This window comes from Piliocolobus tephrosceles, chromosome 6 (genome assembly GCF_002776525.5).
Source record: "Piliocolobus tephrosceles isolate RC106 chromosome 6, ASM277652v3, whole genome shotgun sequence".
Taxonomy (NCBI): domain Eukaryota; kingdom Metazoa; phylum Chordata; class Mammalia; order Primates; family Cercopithecidae; genus Piliocolobus; species Piliocolobus tephrosceles.
The window spans coordinates 154,024,857-154,038,405 of NC_045439.1; the positions used below are offsets into that span (position 1 = coordinate 154,024,857).

Sequence of the window (13,549 nt, forward strand, 5' to 3'; positions counted from 1 at the left end):
CATGTCACCACACCTGACTGATTTTTAAATTTTTTTCAGAGACAGGGTCTCACTCTGTTGCCCAGGCTGTTCTTGAATGCCTGGGCTCAAGAGATCCTTCTGCCTTGCCCTCCCAAAGCATTAGGATAGCAGGTGTGAGCCACCATGCCTTTCAATGTACCTTTCTTTTTTTTTTTTTTTTTGAGCTGGAGTCTCACTCTGTTGCCCAGGCTGGAGTGCAGTTGCACGATCTCGGCTCACTGCAACCTCTGCCTCCTGGGTTCAAGCTGATTCTCCTGCCTCAGCCTCCCGTGTAGCTGGGATTACAGGCACATGCCACCACACCCAGCTGATTTTTGCATTTTTAGTAGAGACGGGGTTTCACCATCTTGGCCAGGCTGGTCTCGAATTCCCAGCCTCTGGTGATCCAGCCACCTTGACCTCCCAAAGTGCTGGGATTACAGGCATGAGCCACTGCACCTGGCCTACCTGTGAAATATGTTTTCATTTGATTTGAAGTTTTCTGGTAGCAAGATGATTTTGATGCTTATGTTCAGTGTTCTTTGTAGCTCATTTCTTCCATGTCACTGGCTTTATAGGAAGAAATGGACACCAGACCGAAGGTGTCCTCTCTCCTCAGCCGCATGGCCAATTACACTAATCTGACTCAAGGAGCAAAGGAACATGAAGAGGCAGAAAACATCACTGAAGGGAAAAAGAAGCCCACCAAGGTGAGGCCTCAGAATAACAAAGAATACATAAAAAGCACCCTGTATGTAAGAAAGAAGGAAATACCTAAGGCACCATTCTGTGTTCAGCAGCTATTTATTAAATGCTTGATAGGTGCCTGGAACTGTTCTGGGCACCAGGGTCATAGCACAAACAAAACATACGATGTAGTCTAAATTCTAACATGAGGATACCGTCCTTAAGCTGTTTTAACTGCCAAAATATATAACATATTAAGTGTTGATAAATGCCCTAGAAAAAATTAAGCAGAGTAAAGAGACTGAAATTGTCACGGGAGCCAGAGTGGAGGGCGTTGCTACTTACATAGGTTGGACAGGGAAAGCCTTTCTGACAAGGTGATATTTGAGGAGAGATCTAGCTGATGTGAGGGAGTGAGCAATGTGGGAAAGGAGCATTCAGGAAGAGGGAATAGCTTTTCAAGAGAAGAGTGTCCATACCCATCTGCTGATGCCATCTGTTTGTTGTGAAGTTGTTGGGTTTTTTAAAGACCAAACATCAGTTTGTCTGAAAATGAAAATATAAGACATTCAGTTTACCATTCTGGTTGTTCAGCTCTCTGAAAAAGGAATAAAACGGCCCTCAGATGTTCATTTTACCATCTATTTTATTTACCAACTACTGTGAAGAATTTATGCCAAATTCTGAAGACATTCCATTAAGTCCTTATTGTTTTTAAATGAAAAAAGCCAACAGCTTTGAAAAACAAAATTTTAAATTGTGGGTGTGCATAAAAGTTTATTCGTGGCCAGATGCCTGTGTATAATAAAAACATGCAGGAACCTTTGTAAAGTTAAAATGTATAGCTTTAGGAATAATAAAAGTATGGTGATAAACACTTGAAAGATGGAGAATTTATATATGTGTCCTTTTGAAGATATTGATTAAACTTACAACCTCTGCTTGGAGATTAATATGGTAGTTAGGGAGCAAGTTATTATATAAAAGAATAAAAACCTCTCCTTAAGATAACTGTTTAATTTTTTGTCAATGTCTTTCTTTCTAGACCCCCCAAATGGGTACCTTCATGGGTGTCTACCTCCCATGTCTACAAAATATTTTTGGAGTGATCCTTTTTTTACGCCTTACATGGGTGGTGGGCACAGCTGGAGTTCTTCAGGCTTTTGCAATTGTCCTTATCTGCTGCTGCTGTGTAAGTACTACACTGGCTCCTGGAGATCACCTGAATGTTGCAAGTTCTCAAGAGTAGATGCACACAACCTCTTTGGGAATAAAACAAAGAATACTCGGGGAAGGGCTCATGATCTCAACAGAAGAAATTATTCTTATATTAAAATCTAAGGATTTTCAGTTATTCAGTGCCTATTCGTCACTGCTTGCTATCTATTATATTATGTACTAGAAATTAGGAAGCAAGACTTCAACTGGAAATGGAAGATAAAGTTCCTGTCTTCAAAGAATTCAGAATCCAAACTGTTTGAGCTTGATAGCACCAAAGTTGTGACAGAAAATGTGTTAGAAAACATGATGTGCTACTCCAGTATATATTGAGAAACAAGACAGGTTATGGGGGGTGTGAGGGGTATTTGGTTTTTTTTTATTTGGTTTTGAAGTTTCTTCCCTTATCCCTTCCTTAGAAATTCAGATGTTCTTTCCAGGTCTTCTCTCTACTGAGAACACTTTTATCTTTCTTTAAGTTAAACTTCTCCTAATTATGTATTCCAGCCACCCCTATGAATTTTATAGGTTTCTACTGTCCCCTTTTATCACTGTGACCTTTATACCCTACCTGTATATTATCCGCAGCTGATGAGCATACAGCTGATGAGCAAAACAGGTTAAGCAGGCACAGTTCATATTTTTATTAACTTAAAATTAATGGTACCACCTTTTTTTAGTTTCTCAGGCTTAAAACCTCAAGGCTGTGTTTGGCTTCTTAATTGCTTTTCACATCTAATCAGCTACCAACGCTAATCTATTCTCTGAAATCTTTTACACTCAGCCCTTTTTATTCACACTAACACCACTATAGTTTTTACCTGTCACTGAACTACTATGGTAGCCTGCTAACCAATCACTCTGCCTCCAGCTCCTCCTATCTGCAGTTCATTCTATGCTCTGCTACCAGGTAATATTTTTAAAATACAGTTCCTGTGTGCCCAGAAGCCTTCAGTGTTTCCCTTTCTTACTGAACATTGTTCTTGATATTGTATTTAGTCTTTAGTCAGGTTCTAACCTATTTTCTGAGTTACTTCTCTAGTTCTTCCTTTTGAGTATACTATGCTCTATTTCCTGTGTAACTAGGAAATCCAGAGTGAGATTAGCAGTTCTTAATAGCACCTGACTTACTAATATGGGAGCATTTTGACAGAATCCTCCAGATATTAGTGGTATGACTAGTGCAGTGAATTAGACCATATCATCTTATTTGCATACCATTAGGTATGACTGTCCATAAAAGTAGGTAGAGTTAAATGTTTGCCAAGTGCTCTTGGAACACAAATGGAGAAGTAGTATAGAAATGTCATCTTTACACAGTAACAATCCTCTCCTTTCCCTTTCTCTGCAGACAATGTTGACTGCTATCTCCATGAGTGCCATTGCCACTAATGGAGTGGTACCAGGTTAGTAGGTCAAGGTTGTATTTCAGGCTTTATCAGTGTTGACTCTATGTTTATGCTATAAAGCTAGAGGTGCAAACTTCTGAAGAATAGAATACTATTTAGTCTGTTCTGTGCTACAACAGAGTAATGGTCTATAGGACATAGACATAATACCACTTGACTTTAACATGCTATCTTTAAAATCTCTTTATTTTTTAAACTAGAATACATTAATTCTTAGCTTTTATTAGTTAGAAAATATATATATATATATTTTATAGACAAAGTCTCACTCTGTCACCCAGGCTGGAGTGCAGTGACATGATCATAACTCACACAGCCTCCAACTCTTGGGCTCAAGCTACTTTCCCACTTCAGCCTCCTGAGTAGCTGGAACTAGTGTGCACCACTATGCCTGGCTATTTTGTTTGTTTGTTTAATTTTTTTTGTAGAGGTGACATCTCACTATGCTACCCCAGTTTAGTCTCAAACTCCTGGCCTCAAGCAGTCCTCTCGCCTCATCCTCCCAAAGTGCTACCATTGGAGACATGAACCTCCACACCCGGCCAGAATATATTTTATTGGGCTGTCTCATGTCGTAGTAAATAAAGTAATGCTGGCAAACTATATTGCATCATATGGCTCATTACATTAGATGTGCAGTATATCCCACAGTAACACTTTCACCTTTTACTTCCCGCTAGCAAATCTTTTTATCATATTCAGGGTTTGGGGAAGCCTGAAACATTTAACCTTCATGTATGTATTTTTTTCTTATTTCTATTTTATTCATATTCCTCTTACTAATACACACTCTTTCTCCTATTCACCTTCTGTTTTGTCTTTTAGCTGGAGGCTCATACTTTATGATTTCCCGGGCACTGGGCCCAGAGTTTGGTGGGGCTGTTGGCCTCTGCTTTTATCTTGGTACCACATTTGCAGCAGCCATGTACATCCTTGGTGCCATTGAAATCTTTCTGGTAAGTAATGACTTCACTGTGGTCTATACTGTAGAAGAAATATTGATTTTGGTTTATTCTTTGCTGTGAAAGCTTCTGAGATCAGCTGTGGGAATAAATCAGGTGATTGACTGCCAACCTCAGTTGGCCTCTTATGTGAATATGAGGTGGAAAGGTTGCAATTCCCTTTGCTGGCGTTCCTGATGTCTGCCTGATTGCCACCACTCTGCCACCTCATCCAGGAGCTTCAAGTCCAGTGGGGAAAAAGTAAAATGAAGTTTATCTTTTTTAATATCTTCATCCCTATGAAATAAAATGCTTCCCATTTCTCTATTCACTGAGACATATTTTTTTTTAAAGTAGTGATAGTAGAATCAGGGTTAAAGATAATCATAATGACTTTATATAACCCTATGAATAAAAGTAATAATTCCTTTCTCTCCATTTGGAAATGTAGTTATTCAGAACAGCATGTAGACAAAAAAAAAAAAAATCCTTGACATCCCATTTCTGCAGGCATTTCAGATCCTATTAGAAACTAGGCTAACTCCCCAGTCATTTTGTGTCTCAGCTTTGCTTTCTTTTGTGAAAGTCAATGCAAACAAATACAGCCTTTTTACTTAATTCTTTCGAAATACCATAATTTTCTCCTGTATTTTACCTAACAGGTCTATATCGTCCCCCGGGCTGCCATCTTTCGCAGTGATGATGCACTCAAGGAATCAGCAGCCATGCTAAATAACATGCGTGTCTATGGCACAGCTTTCTTGGTCCTTATGGTATTAGTGGTATTTATCGGCGTACGCTATGTGAACAAGTTTGCCTCGCTTTTCCTGGCCTGTGTCATTGTGTCCATCTTGGCCATCTATGCTGGAGCCATCAAGTCGTCTTTTGCCCCTCCACACTTCCCGTACGTGTCTGTCTCTCTGCCTAGCCATCTTTGTTGGGTAGTAATTGAAAATATCTGGTGATGTGATAATTTTAAGTCAGAATTTCATGGAGTCTCTCTGAGATTTTCTCGCTTGGATAAGCCCATTTAGACTTCCTTCCCCATCTAGGCAGGAAGCCTCCCAGCAAACTATGTCCTGTGCATCCTCTTTCTTATGTCCCAAACATAGAACTAGTAACTGTAACCATCATTTATGTTCAGATATTAGATATTTTTCTCCCTGATAATTGTACATAATCTTTTTTTATTATACATATTTTGAACTATTCATAAAGGGCTTTGCAGACAGTGTAGTTATTGCCAGCAACCTTTATAAGGTATTTAAATGTTGGATTTCTTTTACTAATGAAAAATCAGGGGAGTCCAAAGAAACCTAAAATCTTACCTAAAATGTTTAATTAATTAAGTTTTTTTTCTGTCAGTATTGTAATGGACTAGTCATAAAGGGAGATACTGTACACTTTGCATGTATCTCTATATATATGTAATATTACATACTATAAGTAATACAGCTACTTTTTTCAACCTTGATGTTATTTTTTTTAATTTGTATAAACTTATGGGGGTACAAGTGTAATTTTGTTACATGCACATGTTGTGTATTGGTGAATGCAGGGCTTTTATTAAGAGTTGGAGTCTTACTTTGTTGCCCAGCCTGGAGTGCAGTGGCATAATCTTGGCTCATTGCAACCTCAGCCTCCTGGGTTCAAGCAATTCTCCTGCCTCAGCTTCCCAATTAGTTCCCAATTAGCTGGAATTACAGGTATGTGCCACCATACCCAGTTCTTTTTTTTTTTTTTTTTTTTTTTTTTTTTTTTTTGGTGAGACAGAGTCTCGCTCTGTCACCCAGGCTAGAGTGCAGTGGTGCGATCTTGGCTCACACAACCTCTGCCTCCTGGGTTCAAGTGATTCTCCAGTCTCAGCCTCCCGAGTAGCTACAGGCACACACCACCGTGTCCAGCTAATGTTTGAATTTTTGGTAGAGGTGAGGTTTCACCATGTTGGCCAGGCTGGTCCTGAACTCCTGACCTCAAGGTGGACCTGAGTGATGCGCCCACCTCAGCCTCCCAAAGTGCTGGGATTACAGGCGTGAGCCACTGCGCCCAGCCTAGGTCAGGGCTTTTATCCATTACCCAAATAATGTACTTTGTATCCATTAAGTACTCTCTCATCATTCACCTCCTCCTTCAACTCCCTAGTGCAAGTACTTTAAAGTATGTTTTTTGAAGTAGTAATGGATTTGTGCAGATCTGTGACTCACAGGCTCCCTTTTCCCTTCGACTAGTGGCATAGGGACTAGCTGACACTGAGTGTTATTTGTAGTCTTGTTACAGAATTATCTTGAAGAGTCATCTGGATTATCTGAGAATCAAACTCATCGGTTCTATGTTGATTTAACCAGATTACAGAAAAAAAGATTTTTCAAGACAAAAAGATGGTTCCGATAGGTTTAATGACTTACCTCAAAGTTAATTAATGGCAGAGCAAGAAGATGAACTGTGATTTCCTGACTCCCCATTCAGTATTTCTTCTGTGCCATGCTACATGATGGCAGAAGAAGATTCCATCTTAAACTTTTAATCTGCTTATCTAGGGACTGTAATATAGCTGAAGGTCCTTTCTAGGCTCATAAAATTTCTAAAGGTGACATTCTGGTTATATCTCAATTTGGGAAATTCCATTTTATCTCAGGTTCACCTTTGGGGCTTCTCCTCTTTTTTGATTAGTACACGGTCATAATGCATGGTATTTTCTTTGACATATTCCAGCAAAACAAGACAAAAAATCTAGAAGAATACATGAAACAAGACTGGGAAATGTTGAGAGTTGTTGAAGCTGAGTAATAGGTACATGGTTCATAATAATGTATTCAATCATTTTGCAGATTTTAAAAGTCCCTTTGTTGGACCTGAGAGGTCTTTTAACTATGGATGTATTATTCCTTTGTTTATATTTGTGTCTCTGGGTTAAAGAAAAAAATAAAACCAGCAGGTTAATATTTGTGTTATCCTTACCCTCACTCCCACTGGGTCTAGGCTTAAGTTCAAAAACAGTTTTCTCTTAGGCCATAGAGGGATCTGCCTTTTAATTCCGGCCAAGCTGTTTTCCTTGCAACAGTAGCCAGAAGATTCGACCTTTAGCATAACATTTTCAAGGGGTTTGTTAAGAATGTAAGGCTTTTCTAGGCCAAAAAAAGAGGAGTGCTTTTTTCTTTATAAGAACAACAGAAGAACTTCAGTATTCTTTTAGACTTAACAATTTTAGCCAAAAATTTTGGAAGATGAGTCAGCATAATGTCTTCAGACAGTTCTTCAATTTGAGTTCCTTCACTCCCACCTACCACCTATGACCTCGGACAGATAACCTTATTTCCCTAACCTTCAATTGACTCCCTAACTTCCTAAACTTCAGTGCCTCCATCCACAACATAGAAATTCTAATACATTGTGAGGCTGCTGTAAGGATTAAATTGGCAGAAAATGTAAGTCACCATTCACAGTGCTAAAATAAATTATAAATAAAGAAACATTAGTTCCCTTCCCACCCATGACAGTAGAAGCTCTTAAAGATGGGGTTCTTGTTTCCTTTACTAACCTGTTTCCTTTTTTTCTTTTTTAATGTGTTTTTTTCCTTACTTGATCTTTCTCCCTATTTCTTTTCACTTAGGGTCTGCATGCTGGGTAACCGCACCCTTTCATCGAGACACATTGACGTTTGCTCTAAAACCAAGGAAATTAACAACATGACAGTCCCATCAAAGTTATGGGGATTCTTCTGTAACTCGAGTCAATTTTTCAATGTCACCTGTGATGAATACTTTGTTCACAATAATGTCACTTCAATCCAGGGCATTCCTGGATTGGCTAGTGGTATCATTACAGGTAAGTTAGGGAGTGATTGGACAAGTTTTTTCCTATTTTCTGGGGGAAATAGACCTTGTCATCTTAGATTCTTATGCTGTCCATAAAGATTCACTGCCATGGTGCTAATTTCCTTAAGCATACCACACAGCTCTTAATTCAGCATATTTCTGCTTTTCCATTAGTAAAGCTGTCCTTATTCAGGACTCCTTTACAGAGTGATGTCTGCTAAAATTCACCTCCATTTCAGAGCAGAGTTGAGCAAATAACTTTCTAACCTTAGGATAAATTATTCTGTGCATTCTTGTAAAATTGCCAGTGTTCTTCCTGCACTGACAGAATAGAACTGTTTTAATGTCCACATCCACATGTATCTTCCTAACTTAGCTAAATTCCTGAAACATTCCTTAAGTGGCTTCTGTTATAAATGTTTGGTCTCTAAATTTCTTTGCACATAAGTAAGTTTACATTAAGGTGTTAGAAACAGCATTGATGACTAATAAATAATAATGGGATTTGTGGAGCATTTAGTTTTAGTCTGTTTAACTTTTACTAATTTGCATTAGTAAAGTTAAACTGTATTTGTATGTACCAAATCATTTTGTCAAATTATATTTAAATTAGATAAGAAAGAACACTATGTTTGACCGGGCACGGTGGCTCACGCCTGTAATCCCAGCACTTTGGGAGGCCAAGGTGGGTGGATCGCAAGGTCAAGAGATCAAGACCATCCTGGCCAACATGCTGAAACCCTGTCTCCACCAAAAATACAAAAATTAGCTGGGCGTGGTGGCGTGCGCCTGTAGTCCCAACTACTGCTACTCTGGAGGCTGAGGCAGGAGAATCACTTGAACCGGGGAGATGGAGGTTGCAGTGAGCCGAGATTGTGCCACTGCACTCCAGCCTGGTGACAGAGAAAGACTGTCTCAAAAAAAAAAAAAAAAGAAGAGGCCGGGCACAGTGGCTGACACCTGTAATCCCAGCACTTTGGGAGGCTGACGTGGGTGGATCACGAGGTCAGGAGATAGAGACCATCCTGGCTAACGTCGTGAAACCCCGTCTCTACTAAAAATACAAAAAATGAGTGGGGCGTGGTGGCGGGTGCCTGTAGTCCCAGCTACTCGGGAGGCAGGAGAATGGTGTGAACCCGGGAGGTGGAGCTTGCAGTGAGCTGAGATTGTGCCACTGCTCTCCAGCAAGACTCTGTCTCAAAAAAAAAAAAAAAAAAAAAAAACACTGTTTTTATTTATGTGTGTTTTATTCTGCAATGTGTGTGTGTACATGTGCTCATGTAGAAGCAAACACACCTTTAGAAACTACATAAATGAGCCTGATTTTGAATGTTTGGGTAGAAAATTACCTAATTATCTGTTTTTCATACTGCTGCTGCTTAAATTCCCATTTTTCCCACTGCAGAGAACCTTTGGGGTAATTACCTACCCAAGGGAGAGATCATTGAAAAGCCTTCGGCCAAATCTTCTGATGTCTTAGGCAGCTTAAACCATGAATATGTTCTTGTTGACATCACCACCTCCTTCACGCTTCTGGTGGGAATCTTCTTTCCCTCTGTTACAGGTAAGCATGTAGGCTGTTGTCTGTTTTAGAAGCTGTCAGACCCAGGGAGTGATTTTTCACAGGAGGCAGAATTCTCAGGGTTCCCAGATTTGCTTCTACTCTTTGCTGTCAGTATCAACATCAAAGTGTCCACGAAGTTAACTTGGTTTTTCCCCCCTTATCTCTAAAGGTATCATGGCTGGATCAAACAGATCTGGAGATCTGAAAGATGCTCAGAAGTCTATTCCCATTGGTACTATCCTTGCCATCCTGACCACCTCCTTTGTCTGTATCCTTTTTATGGATCCAGTCTAAGTCTCAGTCTTAGGACCATCCAGTAGAACTGGATGATCAGTATTTTTATCCAAGTAACAAAGGTACCTGCTTTCTGTCACTTCATTTCTTGCCAGATAATCTGCCTACCTCATATAGGAAATTCAAAAAAGAATTTATAGGCGTATTTAGCAACTCATTTTACTGAAGGAGAAGTATCCTGAGTGTCTACTTTCTATCTCATGTTAGAGGGCAAGCAACAGTTTCCTTGACTCTCAGAATGGTAGATTTAAGCAATGTTGTCCTTTTTGGTGCATGTATTGAAGGGGTTGTTCTCAGAGACAAGTGAGTAATTAATTTATTTGTAACAATTATGTCTGTCTGCCATGACTTCTGATCATTCCACATAGCTCCAAGACAGTTACAGACTCAACACAGCCAGGCACTATGGCTCATGCCTGTAATCCCAGCACTTTGGGAGGCCAAAGCGGGTGGATTGCTTGAGCTCAGGAGTTCAAGACCAGCCTGTGCAACATGGCAAAACCCTGTCTCTACAAAAAGCATGAAAATTAGCCAGGTGTGGTGGTGTACACCTACAGTCCCAGCTACTTGGGGGGCCGAGGTGGGAGGATCACTTAAGCCTGGGAAGTCAAAGCTGTAGTGAGCCATGAGGATGCCACTGTACTCCAGCCTGGGTGACAAAGTGAGACCCTTTCTCAAAAACCCAACCTGAATTATCAACCATGGCTAAAAAAAAAGAAAATATATGAATGTAGTTCCCAAAGGGGCCAGTATTTTCTAGTGAATATGTGAAATACAGTCCTTCAAAAAAGCAGTGAATGTGTCTGAATAGTGAGGACTTCCCTGTCCATCAAGAACTGTTCAGAAACGAGACCAAAAGTCAAGAAGGGCAAGTACAAAAAATTTCAAGTGTCTCTAGCATCTCCTTTATGAGAGATAAGTATCTAATTGTGTTTGGCATTCTAAATAAAAGCCTGAAACTTACTTTCTTCATATTCTGTTCTTTTCTCTTCTCTTCTTTTCTTTTCTACTTATTTTATTTAGAGATAAGGTCTTGCTCTGTTGCCCAGGCTGCAGTGCAGTGGTGCAATGATGGCTCCCAGCCTCAACCTCCTGGGCTCAAGTAATCCTCCCACCTCAGCTTCCCAACTAACTGGGACCACAGGTGCATACCACCATACCAGCTAGTAGTTTTTTTTTTTTTTTTTTGTAAAGATGGGGCCTTACTATGTTGTCCAGGATGGTCTGAAGCTCCTGGACTCAAGCAGTCCTCCCACCTTAGCCTCCCATAGTGCTAGGCTTATAGGCATGACCCACCACACCCAGCCCTTTCCCCTATTATTTTTTACAAATTTCCCACACTACACAGATGTATCCCCTGTTCTTTATCCACATCAATCACTTTGCACAGGCCTTCAGGATTTTTGCCTATATTATTGTAATAATCTCCCTTTTAGTTCTAGCCTCTAATCCTTCTTCCACACTGCCACCAGAGTGGCTTTCCTAAAACACAAAATTTGAACCTACAAACCTCCCTGCTTCAGAGCCTGCCAAAGCCTGTTAAAATCCATCACTGAGATCTGGCCCTCTCTGCCACTTTTTACGCTTATCTCCTGCTATTCCCTCATAAGCTCCCTAACTTAAGAGTTTAATGTCTCTTATTATGTCTCCACTTACAAACACATTTGTCTGTGTTGTTTCCTTTGCTTAGAATAGGTTACTCCCACCTGGTCAACTCATATTCATCCTCTTAGAGACTAGGCTAAGGGTCTTCTCTTCTGTAAAGCTTTCCCATACTCACCCAAACAGAGGTCAACACTCCTTCTTTTTTTTTTTTTTTTTTTTTTTTTTCCGAGATGGAGTCTGGCTCTGTCGCCCAAGCTGGAGTGCAGCGGCTGGATCTTGGCTCACTGCAAGCTCTGCCTCCCGGGTTTATGCCATTCTCCTGCCTCAGCCTCCCGAGTAGCTGGGACTACAGGCGCCTGCCACCTCGCCCGGCTAGTTTTTTTGTATTTTTTATTAGAGACGGGGTTTCACCGTGTTAGCCAGGATGGTCTCCCATCTCCTGACCTTGTGATCCGCCCGTCTCGGCCTCCCAAAGTGCTGGGATTACAGGCTTGAGCCACTGCACCCGGCCAACGCTCCTTCTTGTGTTCAGCCACAATATAGTCTATATAGTATAGAAGATACTATATTATGGCATTTATGATGCTATATTGCAGCTACTTGTTTTCATATCACTGTCCCCTACACGTTGAGCTCTTTGAGGACGCGAAGCCTAATAGATGCAATATAAATATTGTTGGCAAAAATAAAGAGCACAGTATATGTATGTATGTAACATGGTATTATGTGTGTATGGGGGGGTGTATATATGTATGTATATAGTATAGTATATTACTATACCATTGTAGTAGGAAATTCATGGAGCTTTGGTAAGTTACACCATAATATAAAAATTATTATTGAGAGTGTAAATTAGAGTATCATTTTGGAAAATTATTGGTTATTATCTCCTAAAGTTGAACATGTGCTTACCTATGACTCAGCATTTCCACTTCTAGGTGTATCTTACAGAAATGCTTGCACATGTGCATCAAGAATAATTCATGAGAATTTTCACAGTAGTGTTATTCTTTTTTATTTTATTTTATTTTATTTTTTTGCCTGCTTCATTTTCCCTTCATAAGTATTCTTAATAGCCAAAACCTGGAAATAATCCAAATGTCCATCGCTAGTAGAATGATTAAATTGTATATTCATGTAATAGGAAGCCATACAGCAAAGTAAGTCATAGCAATATACACCCCCCAAAAAAAATTCACAAGCAATGCTAAGAAACCAAACACAAAAGTATATACTGTGTATCATTTATATAAAGTTTTAAAACGGTAAAACTACATAGTATTCAAAGTCAGAGGACTGGGTGTGGTGGCTCATGCCTGTAATCCCAGCACTTTGGGAGGCTGAGGCTAGAAGATTGTTTGAGGTCAGGAGTTCCAGACCAGCCTAGGCAACATAGCAAGACCTTGTCACTACAGAAAGTAAAAAATTAGCTGGGCATGGTGGCGTATGTCTGTAGTGCTAGCTACTGGGGAGGCTGAGGCAGAAATATCACTTGAACCCAGGAGGTTGAGGCTACAGTCAGTCGTGATCACAGCACTACAGTCCAGCCTGGGTGATAAAGCAAGACCCTGTCTCAAAAAAAAAAAAAAAAAAAAAGCATAGTGGAGAGGAAGAAAGGGCTAATGAGGGGAATGGGCATAAGAGAATTTTGGGTACTGGCAATGTTCTGTTTCTTGACCTGCATGGTAGTAGGTCAACACCTACAGCATGGGTGTTTGCTTTATAGAAATCTTCAGATATGCATTTGTTGTTTTTTTGCACATTTTTTTTTTTTTTCCCTAGACAGAGTCTCGCTGTGTCACCCAGGCTGGAGTGCAGTGGCGCAATCTCAGCTCATTGCAACCTCCGCCTCCCGGGTTCACGCCATTCTCCTGCTTCAGCCTCCCAAGTAGCTGGGACTACAGGCGCCCGCCACCATGCCTGGCTAATTTTTTGTATTTTTAGTAGAGACAGGGTTTCACCATGTTAGCCAGGATGGTCTTGATCTGCTGACCTCGTGATCCACCTGCCTCGGCC

General features: G+C 40.3%; 1 protein-coding gene across 7 annotated transcripts in view; it reads left to right on the forward strand.

Annotated features, from left to right (window-relative positions):
- SLC12A6 (solute carrier family 12 member 6) overlaps positions 1–13,549 on the forward strand; it is a 111,009-nt gene that overhangs the window by 78,495 nt on the left and 18,965 nt on the right. For 4 of the 7 annotated variants that reach the window (XM_023230254.3, XM_023230256.3, XM_023230258.3 and 1 more), the window contains 9 exons: positions 579–710; positions 1,733–1,879; positions 3,257–3,311; positions 4,140–4,270; positions 4,918–5,159; positions 7,866–8,080; positions 9,476–9,634; positions 9,804–9,902; positions 10,171–10,231. In XM_023230254.3, the coding sequence (XP_023086022.1) occupies positions 579–710; positions 1,733–1,879; positions 3,257–3,311; positions 4,140–4,270; positions 4,918–5,159; positions 7,866–8,080; positions 9,476–9,634; positions 9,804–9,902; positions 10,171–10,231 (1,241 nt within the window). The remainder of the gene's footprint in view (positions 1–578; positions 711–1,732; positions 1,880–3,256; positions 3,312–4,139; positions 4,271–4,917; positions 5,160–7,865; positions 8,081–9,475; positions 9,635–9,803; positions 9,903–10,170; positions 10,232–13,549) is intronic. The other 3 variants (XM_023230257.3, XM_023230255.2, XM_023230259.1) reach the window with 1 other exon arrangement.